This window comes from Drosophila miranda, chromosome 2 (assembly GCF_003369915.1).
Source record: "Drosophila miranda strain MSH22 chromosome 2, D.miranda_PacBio2.1, whole genome shotgun sequence".
Classification (NCBI taxonomy): Eukaryota; Metazoa; Arthropoda; class Insecta; order Diptera; family Drosophilidae; genus Drosophila; species Drosophila miranda.
This window is the reverse complement of record NC_046675.1, coordinates 2,590,857-2,608,799: the sequence shown is the minus strand read 5'-3', so window position 1 is coordinate 2,608,799 and position 17,943 is coordinate 2,590,857. Positions and strand designations below refer to the sequence as shown.

General features: G+C 41.6%; 2 protein-coding genes across 40 annotated transcripts in view; one reads left to right on the top strand and one right to left on the bottom strand.

Annotated features, from left to right (window-relative positions):
- LOC108156627 (calcium-activated potassium channel slowpoke) overlaps positions 1-17,943 on the bottom strand; it is a 51,450-nt gene that overhangs the window by 31,284 nt on the left and 2,223 nt on the right. For 14 of the 39 annotated variants that reach the window (XM_033388814.1, XM_033388813.1, XM_033388822.1 and 11 more), the window contains exons 1-6: positions 12,461-12,799; positions 7,686-7,844; positions 7,389-7,500; positions 6,930-7,081; positions 6,484-6,651; positions 2,208-2,299 (exon numbers count right to left, since the gene is read on the bottom strand). In XM_033388814.1, the coding sequence (XP_033244705.1) occupies positions 2,208-2,299; positions 6,484-6,651; positions 6,930-7,081; positions 7,389-7,500; positions 7,686-7,844; positions 12,461-12,796 (1,019 nt within the window). In that variant the 5' untranslated portion in view covers positions 12,797-12,799. Of the gene's footprint in view, positions 1-2,207; positions 2,300-4,746; positions 4,839-6,483; positions 6,652-6,929; positions 7,082-7,388; positions 7,501-7,685; positions 7,845-12,460; positions 12,800-13,120; positions 13,870-17,021; positions 17,252-17,375; positions 17,850-17,943 lie in introns of those variants that run through there. The other 25 variants (XM_017288197.2, XM_017288194.2, XM_017288185.2 and 22 more) reach the window with 10 other exon arrangements.
- On the top strand, positions 11,002-11,609 carry LOC108156630 (short coiled-coil protein B-like). Its single transcript, XM_017288225.2, has one exon. It carries the CDS (start codon positions 11,069-11,071, stop codon positions 11,474-11,476), a length of 408 nt encoding a protein of 135 aa, XP_017143714.1. The 5' UTR covers positions 11,002-11,068; the 3' UTR covers positions 11,477-11,609.

Sequence of the window (17,943 nt, the reverse complement as noted above, 5' to 3'; positions counted from 1 at the left end):
TTGGTATGGAGGATTCTAACAAACTAAACCGCTTATGTGTGTGTGTGCGTGTCGGGTGGGGATCGGCTTGGTTCGGTTCGATTCGGTTCGGTTCGATTCGGTTTGGAATAGAGTTACGAGTTACGAGAATAATGGGAAGATATGATGCTGATACTGATACTGAATGCGATACGAGTACGAATAGATATGGGGTACGGTACTGCAACTCTTTACTGATTACAAGTATACAAATATCAATTTTCCTCTAAATGATGATCATCGGTAAACAACAAAAAAAAAACAGAAAAAAACATACGATAATTTGCAGCGCCTTCTGGCGCTGGCATCGACTTCGATATCGATTTCGTTATTCTATGCGTGGCTGCGGCATACAAAGTGGGTGCAAGCAAATTAACGACTTGAATTAGAGATGGTTAGATTGATTAGGTGTGGAATTATTTTCGTATTGGTATGGTATGTAAATTACAAGTAAATTCGATATAGTAGGTATATTGGATAAATTGAAATTGCAAAAACTGTATAAACTACTGCAACTGTATTTTAATGTATGTATCGCATATAGAAACACAACTGGAAAAAATATGTCACAAGTCGTATTCGGGAAACAATAACTCAAATAGAGGAATACAGGAACCAAAGCATCAACTTGGTGTTTGTCTGTGTTTAGGTGTGAGTGTGTGTCTGTGTGTCTGTGTGGGTGTTCCAATAATCAAAATCAAGACAAACGAACGAACAAACGAACTTAACTGAACTGAACTGAACAATTCAACAAAAATGCACTTTGGTAACGCAAAAGAAGCCATTTACAAAATTAAGTATATATATCCATATCGTTAGTATGTTTATTGATTCAGCGCTAGTTGTGGAGCTTTTCCTGTCAACCGGTCAAACTCAAAATAAATGACGCAGCTGAAGTTGCATAAAAACACACGCAATTGTGGTCTTGTCTGCCGTCTATTTACAGATACAAAAACTAAATCAAAATCAAAAACGAAACTCAAAAATGACACACTTGAATACATAGAGTTGTTGGCTCTTTCGATTGACTGTCTAAGCAAATTCCATTCGAGGCACACCTTCAAATACTTCTGTAAATTATTTTCCAAAAGATGATGTCAGGTCAATTGAGGAATGGTACATATATTTTTTGGTTTTGTGGACTACCGAATGCGAAATGTGCATGCTTCAACAAATTGGGAAGGAAGAGGAGTAGGATTTCCGAGATTCATTAGCCATATAGTTTGCTTATATAAGTAAAAAGGTTACACAGGGCAAATGCGGGCCATTCAGTATCCCAAACGCAGAACGCCAAAAGATGTTGCATACCCACAGGCGCTCAACAATGAACAATGAACAATTTGTATTGAAAATGGATAAAAATATTTATCTGCACACATATTGCTTTTACGAGCTTTGCTATAAATACTTGAAGCAGTTGAATTTGTATCTCTAGCTAACAGTAAAGTAAGCCTAATGAAACGCACGCAAAAATAAAGCCAAAGTTAAAAACAAAAATAAATTGGGTTAAACGACAACAGGATTTACAGAAGGATTTGACCAGTAAATTAAATAGGTTATACATAGCTCTCGCTTATGAACCACTTTGATCCTTTCATTTTTCGTTTTTGTGCAATTTTTCGATAGTTTGCTTTTTTTTTTTCTTTTCGGTTTTGCTGATTCAACTAAATACAGACACATGCCGCCAAGAAACCAATGCCTTTCAAGTCCTAATTGCTTTTTGTTACTTTCGATTTGTTGTGTTTTTGATTTGCTTTATGAAAATAATACAGAAAAGAAAGTATATAAATGCGTCTTGTAGAATAGAAATGTTTTTTATGTGTATTTTGTAAACCCAGACAACATTTATTGAGTTTTGCTTTATCTGCCGGGCTCGTAGTTTTGGGCATTTTTATGCAATTCCAGGTGACGTCGAAACAAAACAAAAATCAACGAAAAATTCAATAAAAAATAAGAGTAAATGAAACATATGCTGTTGGTTGTTTGACTGGAGTTTAGTAAAGAAAAAACGAATTCAAGATTCATCGATTGCTGAGGTGTTTTTTTTTTTTTTTTTTTTGGTTTTTGTTTATAGTCATTTCTTGTTTATCTTATTATTTTTTTGTATTGTATTTTTTGATTGGGATTTGAGAATTGTTTTTTTGGTTTTTTTTTCTCTTAGCGGTACAGCCAGCAACGTGTTCGTGTACCTTTTTCTAGGATCCTTGCTATATGTTCCACCATATTTGCTTCTCTGGGCGGCCAGTTCAGTGATTTCTGGTATCCAACTAGCGAAAACGGCCTAAATTCAACAACACACATACACATTTAGATTGATTGAGAGGTGCCAAGAGGGTTTCAGGTTTTCAGTTGAGGTTTTTTTTTAAGTACTACAAGGTATTTTGTTCATAGTTTTGGTGGGTTTTTCTGTTCTGTTCTGTTCGGTTGGGCTAACAAATTTCTGGTTTCTGGGTAGGTGTTTGTGTAGTAGGTGTGTAAAAAGGAATGGACAAAATTATTATGGATACAAATTGTTAGAAAACAAATCGACGACGACGTTGAGAGTTGAAAGTTGAACGTTGACGTTGACGCTGACGGTGAGGCAAACGACGTAGAACAGTGCACAATGGAAACCGCTCAACTCAGATTCAGACTCACAAACTTATTTACAAGCACACTCTAACTGTCTAGAAATCATTCACTCACTTATGTACACATATCACTCAGCACTCAGCACTCACCACACAGAACACTCATTCACTCAAAGTCTTTCACACAACAGTAGTTTAAGGCTAATTGTATATTACTTTACACAAATCTCTTTGGCAAGAGGTCGTCTGTAGGCATCTAAATACTGTACTCTTACTTTGGTTACATCTAATAATTTACAATTGTAGTTTACAATACACGACGAGTGCAGGGACACTCTCTGCCTGGACAGAGACAGAGGTGGAGGTAAAGATAAAGAAAAAGAGAGGGAAGCTCAGACCCCTTCGATTCGGTTCGGGATAGTTCTTTGCTTGAGTAGTGCGCTCTATAGTTTTAATCGTACTGTTACGCTATGCGAGATGCCGTACTTTATACAGACCTAGATACATGTTACTATGATTTGTTGGGGTTACGCTTTCAGCTCTGGATTGGATTGAATGAGTTAATAGGGTTGAGGAGTAACAAAACTTCGGTTCACCGAATTCCTTGAGAAAATGTCTCTAGTTTTTGGTGAGCTTTTCAACTATTTATGGATCAGTGAGGCTGACAAAACGATTGATTCAAAACGATTCAATAGGAATTAAATGGAAATATGAATAGAAAATTATATGGCAAAAATTTGAAGCTTGAATTTGCTCTCTTCAAAAGTAGAAATATGCAATGAAATTTACGTGTTACGACTTTAGATACGAGAAACGGATTTTTAATTACATTTTTGGCAATGCGTGACCGATGCTATTTGAGGGTTGGGGGACGTGAGTGTGTCTATATGTGTGTAAGTGTGGCATATACATATATAAATATATATATACTTAACCATGTGTACGTGTTTGTGTGTGTGTTTGTGTGTGAGTGGGATGTGTTACAACAATGCGCCTAAATAGTTGCTTTAAGATATCGAAAGAAATATATACGAGTAATGAACCTTGAACTATTGCAAATTGATAAACGCATATCTGGTATCATAGTTCTGGTGTTAATACGGAACGTTTAACGTTTAAAGCATGGCAAAGTATAAAGTGTAAAATGATAGGTATCTCAGATCCGAATATGTAGACGAAAACAAAAAAAAATATAAAACAAAAAATCAAAAATCAAAAAGGGAAGAGAAAAAAAATCTCTTGAGTATTAAGTGTTCAATAAAAATGTTTAAACAAACGAAATAAATCAAAGGAAAACACAAATAAATACCAAAGGAAACGGAAAACCATAAACCAATAAACGAAAATGAGAAAACGAAACCCTCAGTGAATTAGACATTAAAATCTTTAATGGCATATACAAATAGATCTATGTGTATACGACGGGACTCTTCGGGACTGTCTCTGGCTGCGAGTCAAATCAAAAATGTATCCAAAAATAGTTTACTCAATCAGAACGATAAAATACAAATCGAAATCGAAATGGAAATTATAATATTGTACTTTACTTTTATTACTTGTTTGATGATTTATCAAATGTCATGTTTTTTTTTGGTTTTTCGGAATACTTATTTATCAACGAACGAACTAAAAAGTTTAGTTTGAGAAACGGACGACTTTAAAGTCGACTGAAACTACTTTTTGATGCGGGTAAGTCAACTGTTTATGCGACGAGTCTTAGAGATTCAAACTCAGTTGATAAATGAAATAAGGGAAACAAAGTTGGAGGGTAACAGACTATATATTGTAATTTATCGACTCTAATCAATAGTTATTAATATTTGGTAGTACTAAAATAGCTAATTGGAGCCTCTCAAATAGTACGAGTACTCAAAAAGTGTGTTCTATGCGAAGGTTTTTGTTTGTTTGTGGTTCAAGCAAACCTAGCTCCGAGCTTATCATATCTGAGGGACCTCCTGAACGATCTGCGATCCTAAGCTTAGTTCTCCCTAAATGTTCATATATATTTTTATATTCTTTCATAAGTTATACTTTAGATTTTTTTTAAATTGATCATTTTTTGGTGGATTATATTGAAAATGTTGCTTGGTGTTTTATTTTTTTCACATAGAATGCGTTTATAATTTTTTGATGTTGCATTATGGTTGTTATAGACTACCTCTTTCCGTGTTCTCTTTTCAGTTCACCGCCATACTTATTGCCACTACCGACGAGTTCAATTATCTCCGGTATACTGCTGGCAAACATTGCCTAAAATATTCCATCGTACACGAGATTAACAAAAATCAATTGTTCAGTTGATCAGCAAAAAATATATGTACTAGGTTATATATATATGTAGGTTGTTGTTGTGGATATGTCTTAGGCTTAGTCTTATTGTTATTGTTATTGTTAGCATTATTTTTCGATTGCTTGCAGTTATACTAATACACACAGAAAAAACAAAGCGGATCCCTGAACAGTGGGTACGAAGTCAGGTCGGGACATTCACACCCAAAAGGATAGCTACTTGGCAGGTTGGAATTAGACCTAGAAGCGTTACGATATCGATTTCGGTTGGTTTGGTTTGGTTTTTGAACTGATTTTTTGGTTAAACATATGGAATATGCGGCAGCCAGCATTAAAGCATGCAAAAAACATTAACCTTTGGATATAACATTGCATTGGTATATTGATGTATATATAGTTGTAGTATTCTGGTATTCTGGATATTCTGGATATTCTGGGCTAACCGACAGGACCCTAGACAGACCCTAACCCTTGACGGTGTCTCTGTGTGTGTCTCGTGTTTCGGTATTCGGTGTCTACGAGTTTTCCATTACAAAAACCAAAGGCAAATCGAAAGTTTCAACTCAAAATGTGATAAGTAAACTGCATGCATAAGTTATCGAATATGGGGGGAGGGTACGAGTACGAGTACGAGAGTATCGAATGGGCTGCGTGAGAATGAACGGGTACCAGTTGCCACACCGGCCCAGGGCGCTCCTGTATCTTTCGGATGTTTCGGTTACCATGTCTGGGTGTGGCTCTGTGTGGCTGTGTACGAGTAGTAGTAGTAGTATTTGAGGTGTGACTGGTGTGGTCGTAAGGCAGAGTAAACGCGTTAAGCTTGGGTGATGAGGTAAGCTAACAAAACTGGAGAAGGATGAACTGAACTGAACTGAACGTAAATATGGAACTGAGTCGCAAAGGTCTCAAATAAACTTTCATAATTCAAAACTTGGTGCAGCGTACGATTATTAAGTCGTTCTATGTATTTACATAAACGTGGCATGTACTCAAGTACATGTACATGTACATACATAAGGTTTTTGGAATGCAATTAACAAATGTACGAGTATTGAGTATATATTAACGCTATTGTAATGTAAGAGAGAGAGAGAAGGGAGCTCAACGGAGGGGTACGGTACGCTAAAAGAATTACGGCTAAGAGAGTTTTCGAATCACAGTACGGCGTACGGAGTATCGAGAGTGCTACACTCTCTGGCTAGAACTGCATACTTGATACTGGATTGGATTAATGGACTGTACTGCTTTGGCTACTCAGCTATGGTTCTTGGGCACAATTGTACTAGTGGTAGATTAGGCGGCAACCAAAACATAAATCATTCACACACTTAAGCACTTCCAACCCAACCCCGCTGCGGCTTGGCCTAAACTCAAACTCAATGGGCATCGAGGCAGAGGCAGAGGCGGAGGCAGACAGATTTTCAGAGGGAGAGAGAAAAACGTTTTCTATATTTATCTGTACGAGTATAAGGAGGTATTCATCTAGGTATGTATATTCAACTAAAAGAAAGCTTAGATTTCATTTCGGTATATCTGGTGTGTGTGGGTTTAAGATATTTGGTTTTCATTAAATTCTTAAATGATTTGTATTGCAGGGGAAACTTACCAAGCCGACGAGCAGAAAGAACACGAGAAATGTTCTTCCCAGGACAGTCTCACAGTAAACGTCACCATATCCTACCGTTGACATGGTCACAATTAGGAAATAGACACAGGTCCAATACGATAAACGATGAGCATTATTAAAATCCAGCGGATCGCCAGAGTTCTCCAGCTAAATTTTAAGTAAATGCAAATGCCATTATCCACCGCATCAGCGATAATCTCAACCAATTTGGACACTCTCTATATAGGATCGGTGTGGGATCAGGCGTTCCCTCGTTCCACACTCTGTAGCCGGTTGCAATGTGGCATATTAATTTGTATTTCTTTGTTATATTCATGACACTGGCTCTTAGCACACATTGCAGTCCCAGTCACAGAGCCATAGACCAGGGAACAGCTGATCCCCGAGTGTGTGTGTGTGTGTGTGTGTGTGTGTGTTCTACATACCAGATGTATAATGCCCGCTGCTGTTAACCACACGGATATAAAAATTGATACTAGTTGAGCCAAGCGTATGGAGCTCGATGTTTTTAGTACGTTTAAATATTGTAAAATATCTGGAACAGTCATGAGACGTAGCGCTCGAAGAAATCGAAGACCTGTTCGTGGTAATACATAATGTTTATACGCATATGCATATATAATTGTTGATGGATGGCGTAGAGTAAGGCACATTGCATGCATACAAATCGATCAGGACCCGGGTGTTGGCTTGTGTTTGTGTATATGTGTGTGTATCAGTTTTTCAGATGTGTTCGTGTACGGGGAAACGGGGGGAGGATATAGGATTCAGATTCAAATTCATATTCATATATTAATCCCAATCAGCTCCGATTTGTATGCATATACAATTTTTAAATTTGATTTGAATTAGGGTTGAATTTATAAGGGATTTGTTTCGCTTACCGATCCATGTTCGATCTAAATATATTGATACGAAGGACGGGGGTATTGTAAAATAATCTACAAAACTGTACATTTCTAACATAAACCAAAGCTTATCGGACGCCGCTATGAACTGTAAGAGATTGTCAGATTGAAAAGAACACAAGAATTTGTAAGAATTTTTGTAGCATAAATCATAACCACAAATAATCATCGCTCCAGCCAATCGATTTGAAATAATCGGTAAAATCAACTCAGTGTATGGCTCGGCGCTGTAAGTGTGTGTCAGTGTGTTGGTCTGTCTATCGTGTAACTTACTCGTATAAAAAAGTAAACCATAAAAAATATATTGAATGCGAGATCGATCTGTTGAGTAATGTTGTTACTCCACTTTTGGCATCTTTCGACTTCTTCGCTAGATGCATCAACAAAGTATATAATGAGGGATGCAATGCTGAGTATAAATACGAGTACGACCTGAAAAAGAACGAACGGTAGGCCATTATAAACCATGTATTATAGAGAACATTACAAATTATGACACTGAGATGGTTTCGCAAAGATGAACTTCATTTCGTAATGGGCTGCGGCTCTTCTACTTTACACGTGGCCCCATCCCCATCCCCATTCCATTCCCATCTCTCAACAGCTGCTGTAGCCAATTCGTAGCCATAAATCACGGCCTTGTCAGATGACAACCACAGTCGAACGCTTCATTGAACTTGCCCCCGACTCCGCCTGCTGCCCCGTCCCAAAAGAAATCTCTCAGCGGCAGAAGCAGGAAATGGAAAGCAAGGGAAAGGAAAAGCGGAAATTGCCCCTAAAGAGAGGAAGAGGAAAAGAGAGAGCCATAGGATACCGCAGTAATGTGCATTTTTAATTGCACACTTTGGCACCGGCCATGGGGCCATGGGGCCCTGGAGCCAGCGCCAGAGCCGCAGCCGGACCACGACCACGGATCATTTGATTCATGGGGACAAGGCAGCGTCCGGGCAGCGGCAATTAGTCGAGGCGCCCCGCTGATAAATCTGCGGTAGTCATGAAAGTTTTACAAGGTAATTTCGGATGCGCCCCGGCTATACTATACTATATGTATGTAGAATTTAAGTCGGGGAGATAGCCAGAAGGAGGATGAGGAGAGGCCCACAACAGGCAGCACACCAGTTAAATGTCACGGCTGCTTGCCAAGAAACCTTTTTATAGAGGCCAATCGAGGTAGTTCACCTTCAGCCGGATGCACTTTAGGCCCTCTCATTCCTCTAAGCACACTATTTATTTATATCCTACAGTACCTAATGCCAATGTAATTGCAATTGTTGGTGCTATCGTTTCGTAATTACTGGGATAATCGAAAGCGAGCGGCAGAAGGAGGGAAAAAAGGAATGTTGGATGGAAACCAAACTGAATTTGGCAAGGGACCGATCCGCCGGCACGCAAGCCATTTATTTAGGGCCATAAATTGAAATGTCTTGGCTCGGGATCTGATTACTCATTATTCAACCGCTTCTGCCTGTTGTTCGTATGCAAATTACACTCCCAAACACATGCAAAACTTATTCACTCCTTAGAAACTTGTTAGTTGCGCAATAAAGTTTTTGGCAACAGACACACACACCCCCAAACTTTTCTAATATCAAAAACCAGACAGGAATTTTCAAGTAGAGCGTATAAACTTTTACCCTTGCTTAAGGATTGCGTATACGTCATGTGGTGCCGAGGAAACTGACATTTTCATTAGTCCCTGTTAATCGCCGTGGAACTGAAACATAATGAAATTGAACTTGCCCAGACAGTTGACGTCATGGGGCAGGACTAGGAGCAGGCACAGATGGAAGACCCAAGATGACCCAAGACAAAAGGCGATACATCCATCCACAAGAAGGCGGACAAGATGACGACAAAGATTGTCTGACGTCTTTGGACCCAATCCTCGGACTCCTCTGAGGCTCATAAAGTACGTATACTGGGCGTGAAAACTGGGTCAATCACTCTCAGAGACCAGATGGAGGGAGGCAGAGGTCGACCAGGCAAAGCGAAAAGCACTTAAGACCTGCTGCCACCAAATTTCATCAACGCGAACTCCAAATGTGGGTCACGCAGCGAGAAAACACGTGTCTCGCTCTCAAAATTCTCGATTTGATTTGTTCTCCGTTCCGCCGCCAACAGTTTCCGTTGTGCGGCAAATATAGCCATTACTTTAAGAGCCAGCCATGGCAGAAGTTTAATGGCCTCAGCTGCAGGCGGGAGCCACTTCAAAACTTAATTCTTCTGCAGGCGGTTTTCGCTTTAATTCTATGGCGTGACGAAGTGCAATCCCAGCTGCCATAAATGCCAGAGGCTTAAAGCTTTTGCTGCCGACTTCCGCACTGGAGCCATTTTAAAGCCAATTAGTGAATGCAGCAGGGCTTCAGGAGTAGTAGGTGTGGACGTGGCTGTGGCTGTGGCTGTGGCTGTGGGGATTATGGCCAATAGTTCCGTAAAATCAAAGTACAACGTAACAATTGTCAGCATTTGCAAATGTTTACAGTGAAAGTAGAGAAAGTCAAAGAATGACAAGGAGCAGCAGCAGCAGGCACGAATTGTGTAATATCCAAATGGCAAGCCATTTATTTTACCAGCCACAATAACAACAGCTAATACAACAGCAACACCAACCAACAACTACCATAAGGATGGGGCACCACAGAAAAGGGCGCCACACAAATGGGGAAAAGGCTTTTCCAAAAACAGCTGCAGCCCCAAAACCGAACCGAAACGAAACGAAATGAAACGAAACGTTTGACGGTGTCTGCCAAACAGCGGAGCCAATTGGTTGCCACACAGAAGCCCACCGAACAGGCCTGGTAATAAACATTCACAATCTCCCAGCACACCCCGCCACAGTAACCTATTCGAGTCCCACTCTCCACCTCCAACCTTTCCACAACCTCTGGCTTTATAAAGAGAGAGAAAGTCGAAATGTGCGCCGCTGTTCCATCGATTTTCTGGCCGGAAGGAGGTGTAGCCTTTCAGGCATTTCCTGTCTTAGCAGCCGCTATCCTGACATTTGCCATATTATTTACTGTTATTTGTTGTGGTCCCTCACCCCCACCATCAGCACAATCCTCGCACATCTGCATATACACTCGTACATCATTCTTTGGGCCCACTTCCCGTTATTAGCTGAAAGTTTCCCAGCAGAACTATCTATAGATATACTCGTAGATACGCGTTCATATGTGCCAGACACAGAGCCAGAAACCCATCGCTGCGGGTGGTGCTAGCATGGTAATACTCGTACTGGTACTCGTACTCTTAGTTGTTGTCCCCGCCTCGACTGCTGTGCAATTGTGGTGGTTGTCCTCTGTCAAGAGGCAGCATTGAACTGTCGTCCAATGGTAGCGCGTGGACTCCTGATGGTCCACATTTGACCCCATGCAATCGGCCAGACAAAGCAATTTTCTGTGCTACATCTGCTGTCCTGTCCCTGACTTGGGTATGGCTTTGAAAATGGGTAAATGAACCTAAAAATGAGCAGATTTTGTGTTGACATGCGATGTCGCTACTCAGATTTACATGTCGTCACATCGAATGCAAATGTTCCCAGAAAACAAAGTAGTAGTTTTCGTTTTTCTTACGGCCAACGTTTGCAAAATTTCAACCGAAAATTGAATAAAAATAGCTGCAAAATTGAAGGGAACGGCGTCACCCAGAACCTAACCATGTCACTGCTTAACAACGATGACAGCATACTGGCCATAGACGAAGATCCGCAGGTTGTCATCCAGGAGGATGAGCCCTCGACAGCCCCCCACATGCCCAGTGGCCAGTCGATGGACTCGTTGCGCTCATCGTTCACCAACAGAAGCTCAACGCCAGACTCTACCGAGCATTCGCTGGACACGCTCGAAATGGCGCAGGACGATCGCGAGGAGAAGGCTCGCCTAATCACGCAGGTATTGGAGCTGCAGAACACCCTTGATGATCTGTCCCAGCGTGTGGACTCTGTGAAGGAGGAGAATCTCAAATTGCGCTCCGAGAACCAGGTTCTGGGACAGTACATCGAGAATCTCATGTCCGCCTCCTCGGTGTTCCAATCGACCAGCCCCAGTGCGGCGAAAAAGAAGTAGAAACAAACTGCCGACTACCGGAAGGAAGCCTGTACCTCTCAAATATGCCTTGTTGTTCATGCTATTGCGAAAACGTACTCGTCTATAACTATATTTTATATTTTAGCCTAGTCTAATGCTGCAATGTTTTTTAGTTGCGTTGCTAACTTTTCGAATTTGTGCACAACACCATTGTCTTTGTTTAGAGTGCTTAAGCTTAATATTAGCTTGGTATGTATATTATACATACAACGTATTTATTTTATAGTTAATAAATAAATCAATATTCCGATTAGAGAGTCGGCTATTTCAAAACGGAATCTTATCGAGTGCATTACTTTCAATGCCCAATAAGACCCCACTAAATAGCTCTTGAGACCGCCAGACCAATTAGCTAACACCAGTTAATGGATGGGCGGTACACCCAGGCGAATGCGTAATATTTGAACAAACAACTGATTTCAATCGTCGTTTCGTAAGGGAAAACAATTGAAGTTAATTTTTGTTCTCTCTCTCTCTCCGCAGAGTCAATTTGTGTTCATGTATTTATTGTACTTGGAAATGGCACATTTACTTTGCTGCTTCCGCTGTCGACACGAAATGAGTCCCCAAATATTTATACACGCAATTCTTTTACTTCACAAGTGGGTGAACTGGGGTGGAAGGGGGGCTGCAGGGCTAAATCCTGGGAGAACTTTTACGAAATGCAGTGTGTGATGGCACTCGGTAAACTTTCGCCAGCTGCAGCCATGGACAAGGACACGTCAACATCGATATTGTGTGACTATGGCCAACAATAATGCCAGCAGATCTCTGAATAATTCAGTGGCTATAATGTACGAGTAGGACAGGACAGGCCGAGCCAAAGTACTTAGCAATGCGGCCAGATGTGGTCGAGTGGTTCCCAAATGAAAACGAAATTAATAAATGATGAATCGCAACGGCTAGAGGGGGGTGGGAGTGGCAGCGGGTGTAAAAATGGGTGCTTGATGGGTGTGTACTTACCAAAATTCGACCAGTTGTTGTTTGACCCGAGATAAGCTCTCCAGCCCAGTCTTTTGCTTCTGTCATAAAGGTGCCCTCGAACTCCTGTTTGTTGCGGGACGCCTTCTGCTCCTTCTGCTTGGGATCGTTGGGTCCCAGGTCGGGCTCCTTGCGGCAGCAGATGAACGCGAATGCCCGCCATAGCAGCACAATGAGCAGGCCAGCAAGGAATGTAAAGATGCTGGACAGCAGAAAGCACCAGTACTTGCGAACTTTGAGACAATCATCGGCATCGAATGGTGAATCTGTTGGATCATCGGCCAATGATTCGACAGTGCTTTGATCACACCCCGACATCCCCTGCAAAACAAAACGGAACCAATTAGTCTCGATTCGCTGGCAATTAGTTGACTAAATTTAGCATAAATCAATACGATAACTGGCGGCAACATTCTTTGCGTCATACGCCTGACATTTCAAATCACTTGGGTATACATTCTATACGAGTATATGTACATAAATGTAGACTCTTATTCTTATAGTTCGGTATATATGTATGTACATATGTATGTATGTAGTTCAAACGTAAACAATAATGTGCCTGGCCAAGAAATGAATTCTTAAATATAAATATGCTAAGTATATTTTCCCTCCCAAAACATTCCGTGCATCGCGTCTTACATTTGTCAATGTGCTGCTGAAATTTGTGCCGATCAAGTCCGTTGCCATTTTTGCTGCTTACATTGCGGCCCAAACGGATTCTATAGTGTACAATAATATTGCGATATTTATTTAGTTTTCAAGTGCATACAAGAGACATCAACTTTGGGGCATGACGACACCAAAATCAGAAATCCGAAAGCCGAAATCCGAAAGCTACAACACACAAAATGAAACGGAACGAAAACTTGGCACGACTTTTATAAATAGCATCAAACAAATCTGTTATTTTTAAAGTGATCCACTCCGACACACGCACGGCGCGGCGCGGCACGGCACTGGCGACACGAGAGACGACAAAATTTCTCAAAACACTGGGAACATGGGATCTTGGGCAAAGGCCATCTATCCACTTGGGCACTGATTTCTGTATTCCCTGTATCAGATCTCGTATCTACCCGTGGGACTGGTTAAATGGAAATTTGTGTCCTGCACTCGCATTCGCAGTCACATTCGTATTAGCCAATTAATTTATGGCCAGAAAACTCTCAGGCAGGGGCCAACGCACTCACTGATTCACTACACACTATATACTGGCGTATAAGTGTGTGTAATTTGTATATGTACAAATATATTTCGTATGTATTATGTATCTGGATACTATATGTATCTGCAGTTGTCACACACGACGCGGCACGCACGGAAATTGCTTCGAATCGAATAGGGAGAAAAAGGAGGTACCGAGCGAACCGCACAACTGGCGTCCACCAACTGAACGGCGCGGCGCGTTTTCCAATTGCCCCGCCGACGGGGCCAACGATTGCGGAGCTCTTTGTTATCTCCTGGCGGCACGGGCTCACAGGCCTGCCTGCCTGCACTCTCACTCTCACTCTCTGTCTCTCTTTCTATAGTTCTCTGGGTCTCTGTGGGTCTCTATGAGTCTCCCGCTCTCTGGTCGTGTGCGTCTCGGTGGCTGACCGCGAAAAGTGTCAGCGCAGGCGACAAACTTGAATTTAATTAAAAGGCAACGTGAAGACAAAGAAAATTGAATTAGATATTCATTGGAATGAAGCGGATATACCCTAACACGGACATAACTTTTTATGGCGCTGATCGGAAGTCCTTAGAGGATGATCCAGTGATTCGATGCCCTAACAGGATCTAGCCATAAGAGTCATTTCATCGACCTACAATTTAGAGAGTATCATTCTTATATTCTCTTTAATATTAATATTCTCTGAAAGGCTTTCAGGGTCCCATTTGAAATGGAAGAGAGATGTAAAGTATAAAGTATAAATTACAATATAATTGTATGTAAAGTGCTTCACCGGAAGGGCTCTAGAAATAGTTAAATAAAGAGAAAGGATTTTAATGTTTTACATGGATGGAAGTAGGAAAGGAACCTTCGGACTTTTGACCCCATCATGAATTCTTCAATCGTGTTTATAAATGGGAAAGATCTCTGTATTTTCAAGACTCGATCTTAGGTCTAAACATCTCAATATGCTCTTTCAAAGTTTATTTCAGCAGAGCTCCCCAAAGGGACACGTGGCATCCAAATCCCTCTGCAAACTTGATGAAAAAGTTGCTGATACCCTTGGCAAGGGCATGTCCGCATATTGGAGACCTGTTCCCATGTGAGCGTCTGTTTCTCTGTGTGAGTGGGTGAGAGTTTTCTACAATGAATTATCGTTACAGCAAAAACAACAACGGCAGGCAGGCCGAATACGAGTATAAATAAATAAATTATGAGTTCTCTTCTATACATTTTTGTTTTATTTTCCTTCTCCTTTTGTTTTGTGTCTTGCCTCATATTTTCGTGTTCTTTTTGCATTCCTTTCTGTGTGACCTGACGGGCCCCGGGCAGCACTCGGCCTGGCCGAGGTCCTAATGGGTGCTGGGAAAGGGGGTGGTGGCTGGGTTAACCTGAACGTTAACGTTACTGCCACAGTTAACTCGAGCTAGTCACGCCATGTCGCCAGTTAGCTGTCGTTTCATAATTTACGCGCTTTGTTTGCCATTTCCTGCGGGGGCGGCAGGCAGCAGGCGGCAGGCAGCCGTGGTAACAAGTTGGCCCAGTTTTTGTTTGCACATGCCACTATTTCCACTGGCCATAATTGCTCATCTTCATCATCCTAGGCCCTAGTGCCCTGCCCCCGTATCATAGGCCAGCGGCATGCATTTTATTTTTAGTTTTCACTTCGTGTTTTTCTCTCATTTTCAACATTTTTATTTGCGATGCGATGCTTGGGCGGGGGTTATTAGGTTCTATGCTACGCTTCATTGCATTTACGCAATTAAAAATAGCTAAGGAGCAAAATTGTTATTCAATTAAATGTTGTTTCACTATTTTTAAGCAGCCATTCACCTTGAAATTATGTGTCAACCGGTGGCGTATACGCCACTGAAACCATTGAAATGAATAGAAAATTCAGGCTAAGGCAAAGGTGGCTCCCTCCCAGGAGAAAGCTTTGTAATCAGTGATTTAATTGCATTTACATGACAACGAAGGTTATTCACACAGCAATCCTTTGGGGGCTGTGGGTCAAGGTTGTTGAATCAGTTTTTGGCTAATCAAATGATTGCTGTTTACTTAATTGAATACACAATATATTGGATTGACTTTTAGGCATAGAAACTGTCACTTGAACACTTGTGAAACATTTTCACTTGACCTTAAACCACTTAATCGCAGTTTAAATATATGTTAACTCAAAGAACCTTCATCGATCCAGGCCAAAATGCATACTGCTGGGCTTTGATTCAATTATTTATATTTGTCTGGGGACTTAGCCCTGGGCAATGGGTTGTTCTGGGCGGGAATGGAACTTGGTCGTGGCGCCTTAACTGGACTTAAGATACTGTGCTTAGTCAGCAGAAACCAGCGCCAGAAAGTAGCTGCGACTAATGAATAGAAGGCGAAGATAGCGCACGATATGAATTATGCCGCCAGAGTGAACGTGAAGTGAACCCCACTGGCCGATTTGGCTGTCACTCAGCGGAGGGCTAAAGGTGGGGTAGAGCACAGCAATCTAACGGATGAAGTCACACGGCAGTCGCTGGCTTGATAATAATAATTTACATTGCGAACTATCGATTTTAGGGGGCGTGGGCGAGCCCCTGCTGACCAGATAGTCCCGCGTAGTACCTATCTAGACGCATGTCCGTCAAAGTCAAGCGCTGGGCACACCAAACGAACTGAAGGAATGAAAAGACAAAGACAAAGGCAGAGACAAAGATACAGATACAGACAGTACCTCGGGGACCCAGGCATGGAGCTGACAACTGACGAACCTGACAAATACCCTTCGACTTTCTGAGCAATTTATGGCCAGCACTTGGTCCGCTGATTGTGGCCGTTGATTGCCGGCCAGCGCCAGCCAGCACTCGTTTGGTCGCTGGCCCCCAAGGCCAGAGGGCTTAAAGCGCTGCACTTGGTCGATTGTGTGTTTGTGTGTGTGTGTCTTCTTTGTGCCACATTCTCAAAGGTCACGCGAGCCATTAGGAATGTTGGTAGCACCAGTTGGGTATGTTGCTATGGTGAGGGTCAAGTGATGGAAATCCCATTTATTAAATGAAGCGAAACGAATTCGATATGCATTGCATTGGTGGGAGAGTAAAGGGGCGCTTAATGTGCCATACGAGAGGTCTAGGAATCGTTTTGGACATACTAGGGCTTACATAGGGCTAGGGCAAGGGCGGTATACCCTCCCTATGAATACCACTTGCTTAGTTTGAATCTAAACAATGATTGAATCTATTCAATTGTAATGCAAATTATACATCATGACGTGGATTGTTTGTTTGATTGATTGATTGATTGGCCATAGCGCTGCTGACAATGTGATCTTTATGACTCGATTCGATAGTTCTGGCTAGCGATGGATGATATTTCATAGACGTAAGACATCGAGGGCTTTACCTTTGGCGAGATGGGCGGATAGAACGGTGGCAGTTCGTGACAATTTGGACACCAGGCCATGTCTGATGGATCGCTCTGTCTATCTCGTTTCCAATTAGACCCCTTGATGTTGTCGTTGTGGTTCTGCCTCTGCCTCTGGCTCTGATTCTGGTTCTGCTTGTGGCTGTCGTTCTTGTGGTTGTGGTTGTGGTTGTGATTGTAATTGTGGCCTCCGTTCTCATATTCGCTTTCTTCAGCGTGGTGTGTGTTTTTGTGTGTGCGTCAAATGGGAAAGTGTTTGGTTTTTCTTGGTGGTTTTTGGTGTGATGCGGTTGCAGGTGTGTTTGTGTGTCTAATGGGTGAGGGAGTACTCACCTAGTACAGGCTAAACCACCGAGGCAGGGCTCCAGGGCTGCCAACATTCACACGCTCAAATCGCACATCAATGTGTAGACGATTTGTGGGCTGTCGTTATTCCTTCTGCTGCTGCTGCTGCTGCTTCTGGTCCTCACAAATGTTGAAACGTGGAAATCGGATGCTTGACTTCTCCTTGAGACTTTTCCTGGCTGGCTATTTCATATTTGACTTGAATTTGTTTTATTTGACTTGATTTTCTTCCGGACTAGAATTCCCTTATCACCATCTTTAATATTATCAGTTTCATTGTGCGCTTGTTTGCTTAGTTGTTTCTTTTGTAATTCTGATCGATAGTTTTTTCGAATTTGAATTCAAATCAATTAAAAATTCTTTTATTCACACTGCTCATTTTTGTTGTTATTTTTTCCTTTGAGAATACTGCTTGTTTGTCCACGAAATATTCCTCGTTTCGTTGCTTGAAAATGTGTTAAGCTGCAAGAGATTTATTTTGGGTTGGTTTTACGGGAGTGGGGAGGGGGGGAAATATTAAATATTATTTAAATTGGCATGGGCAATTAATTATGTT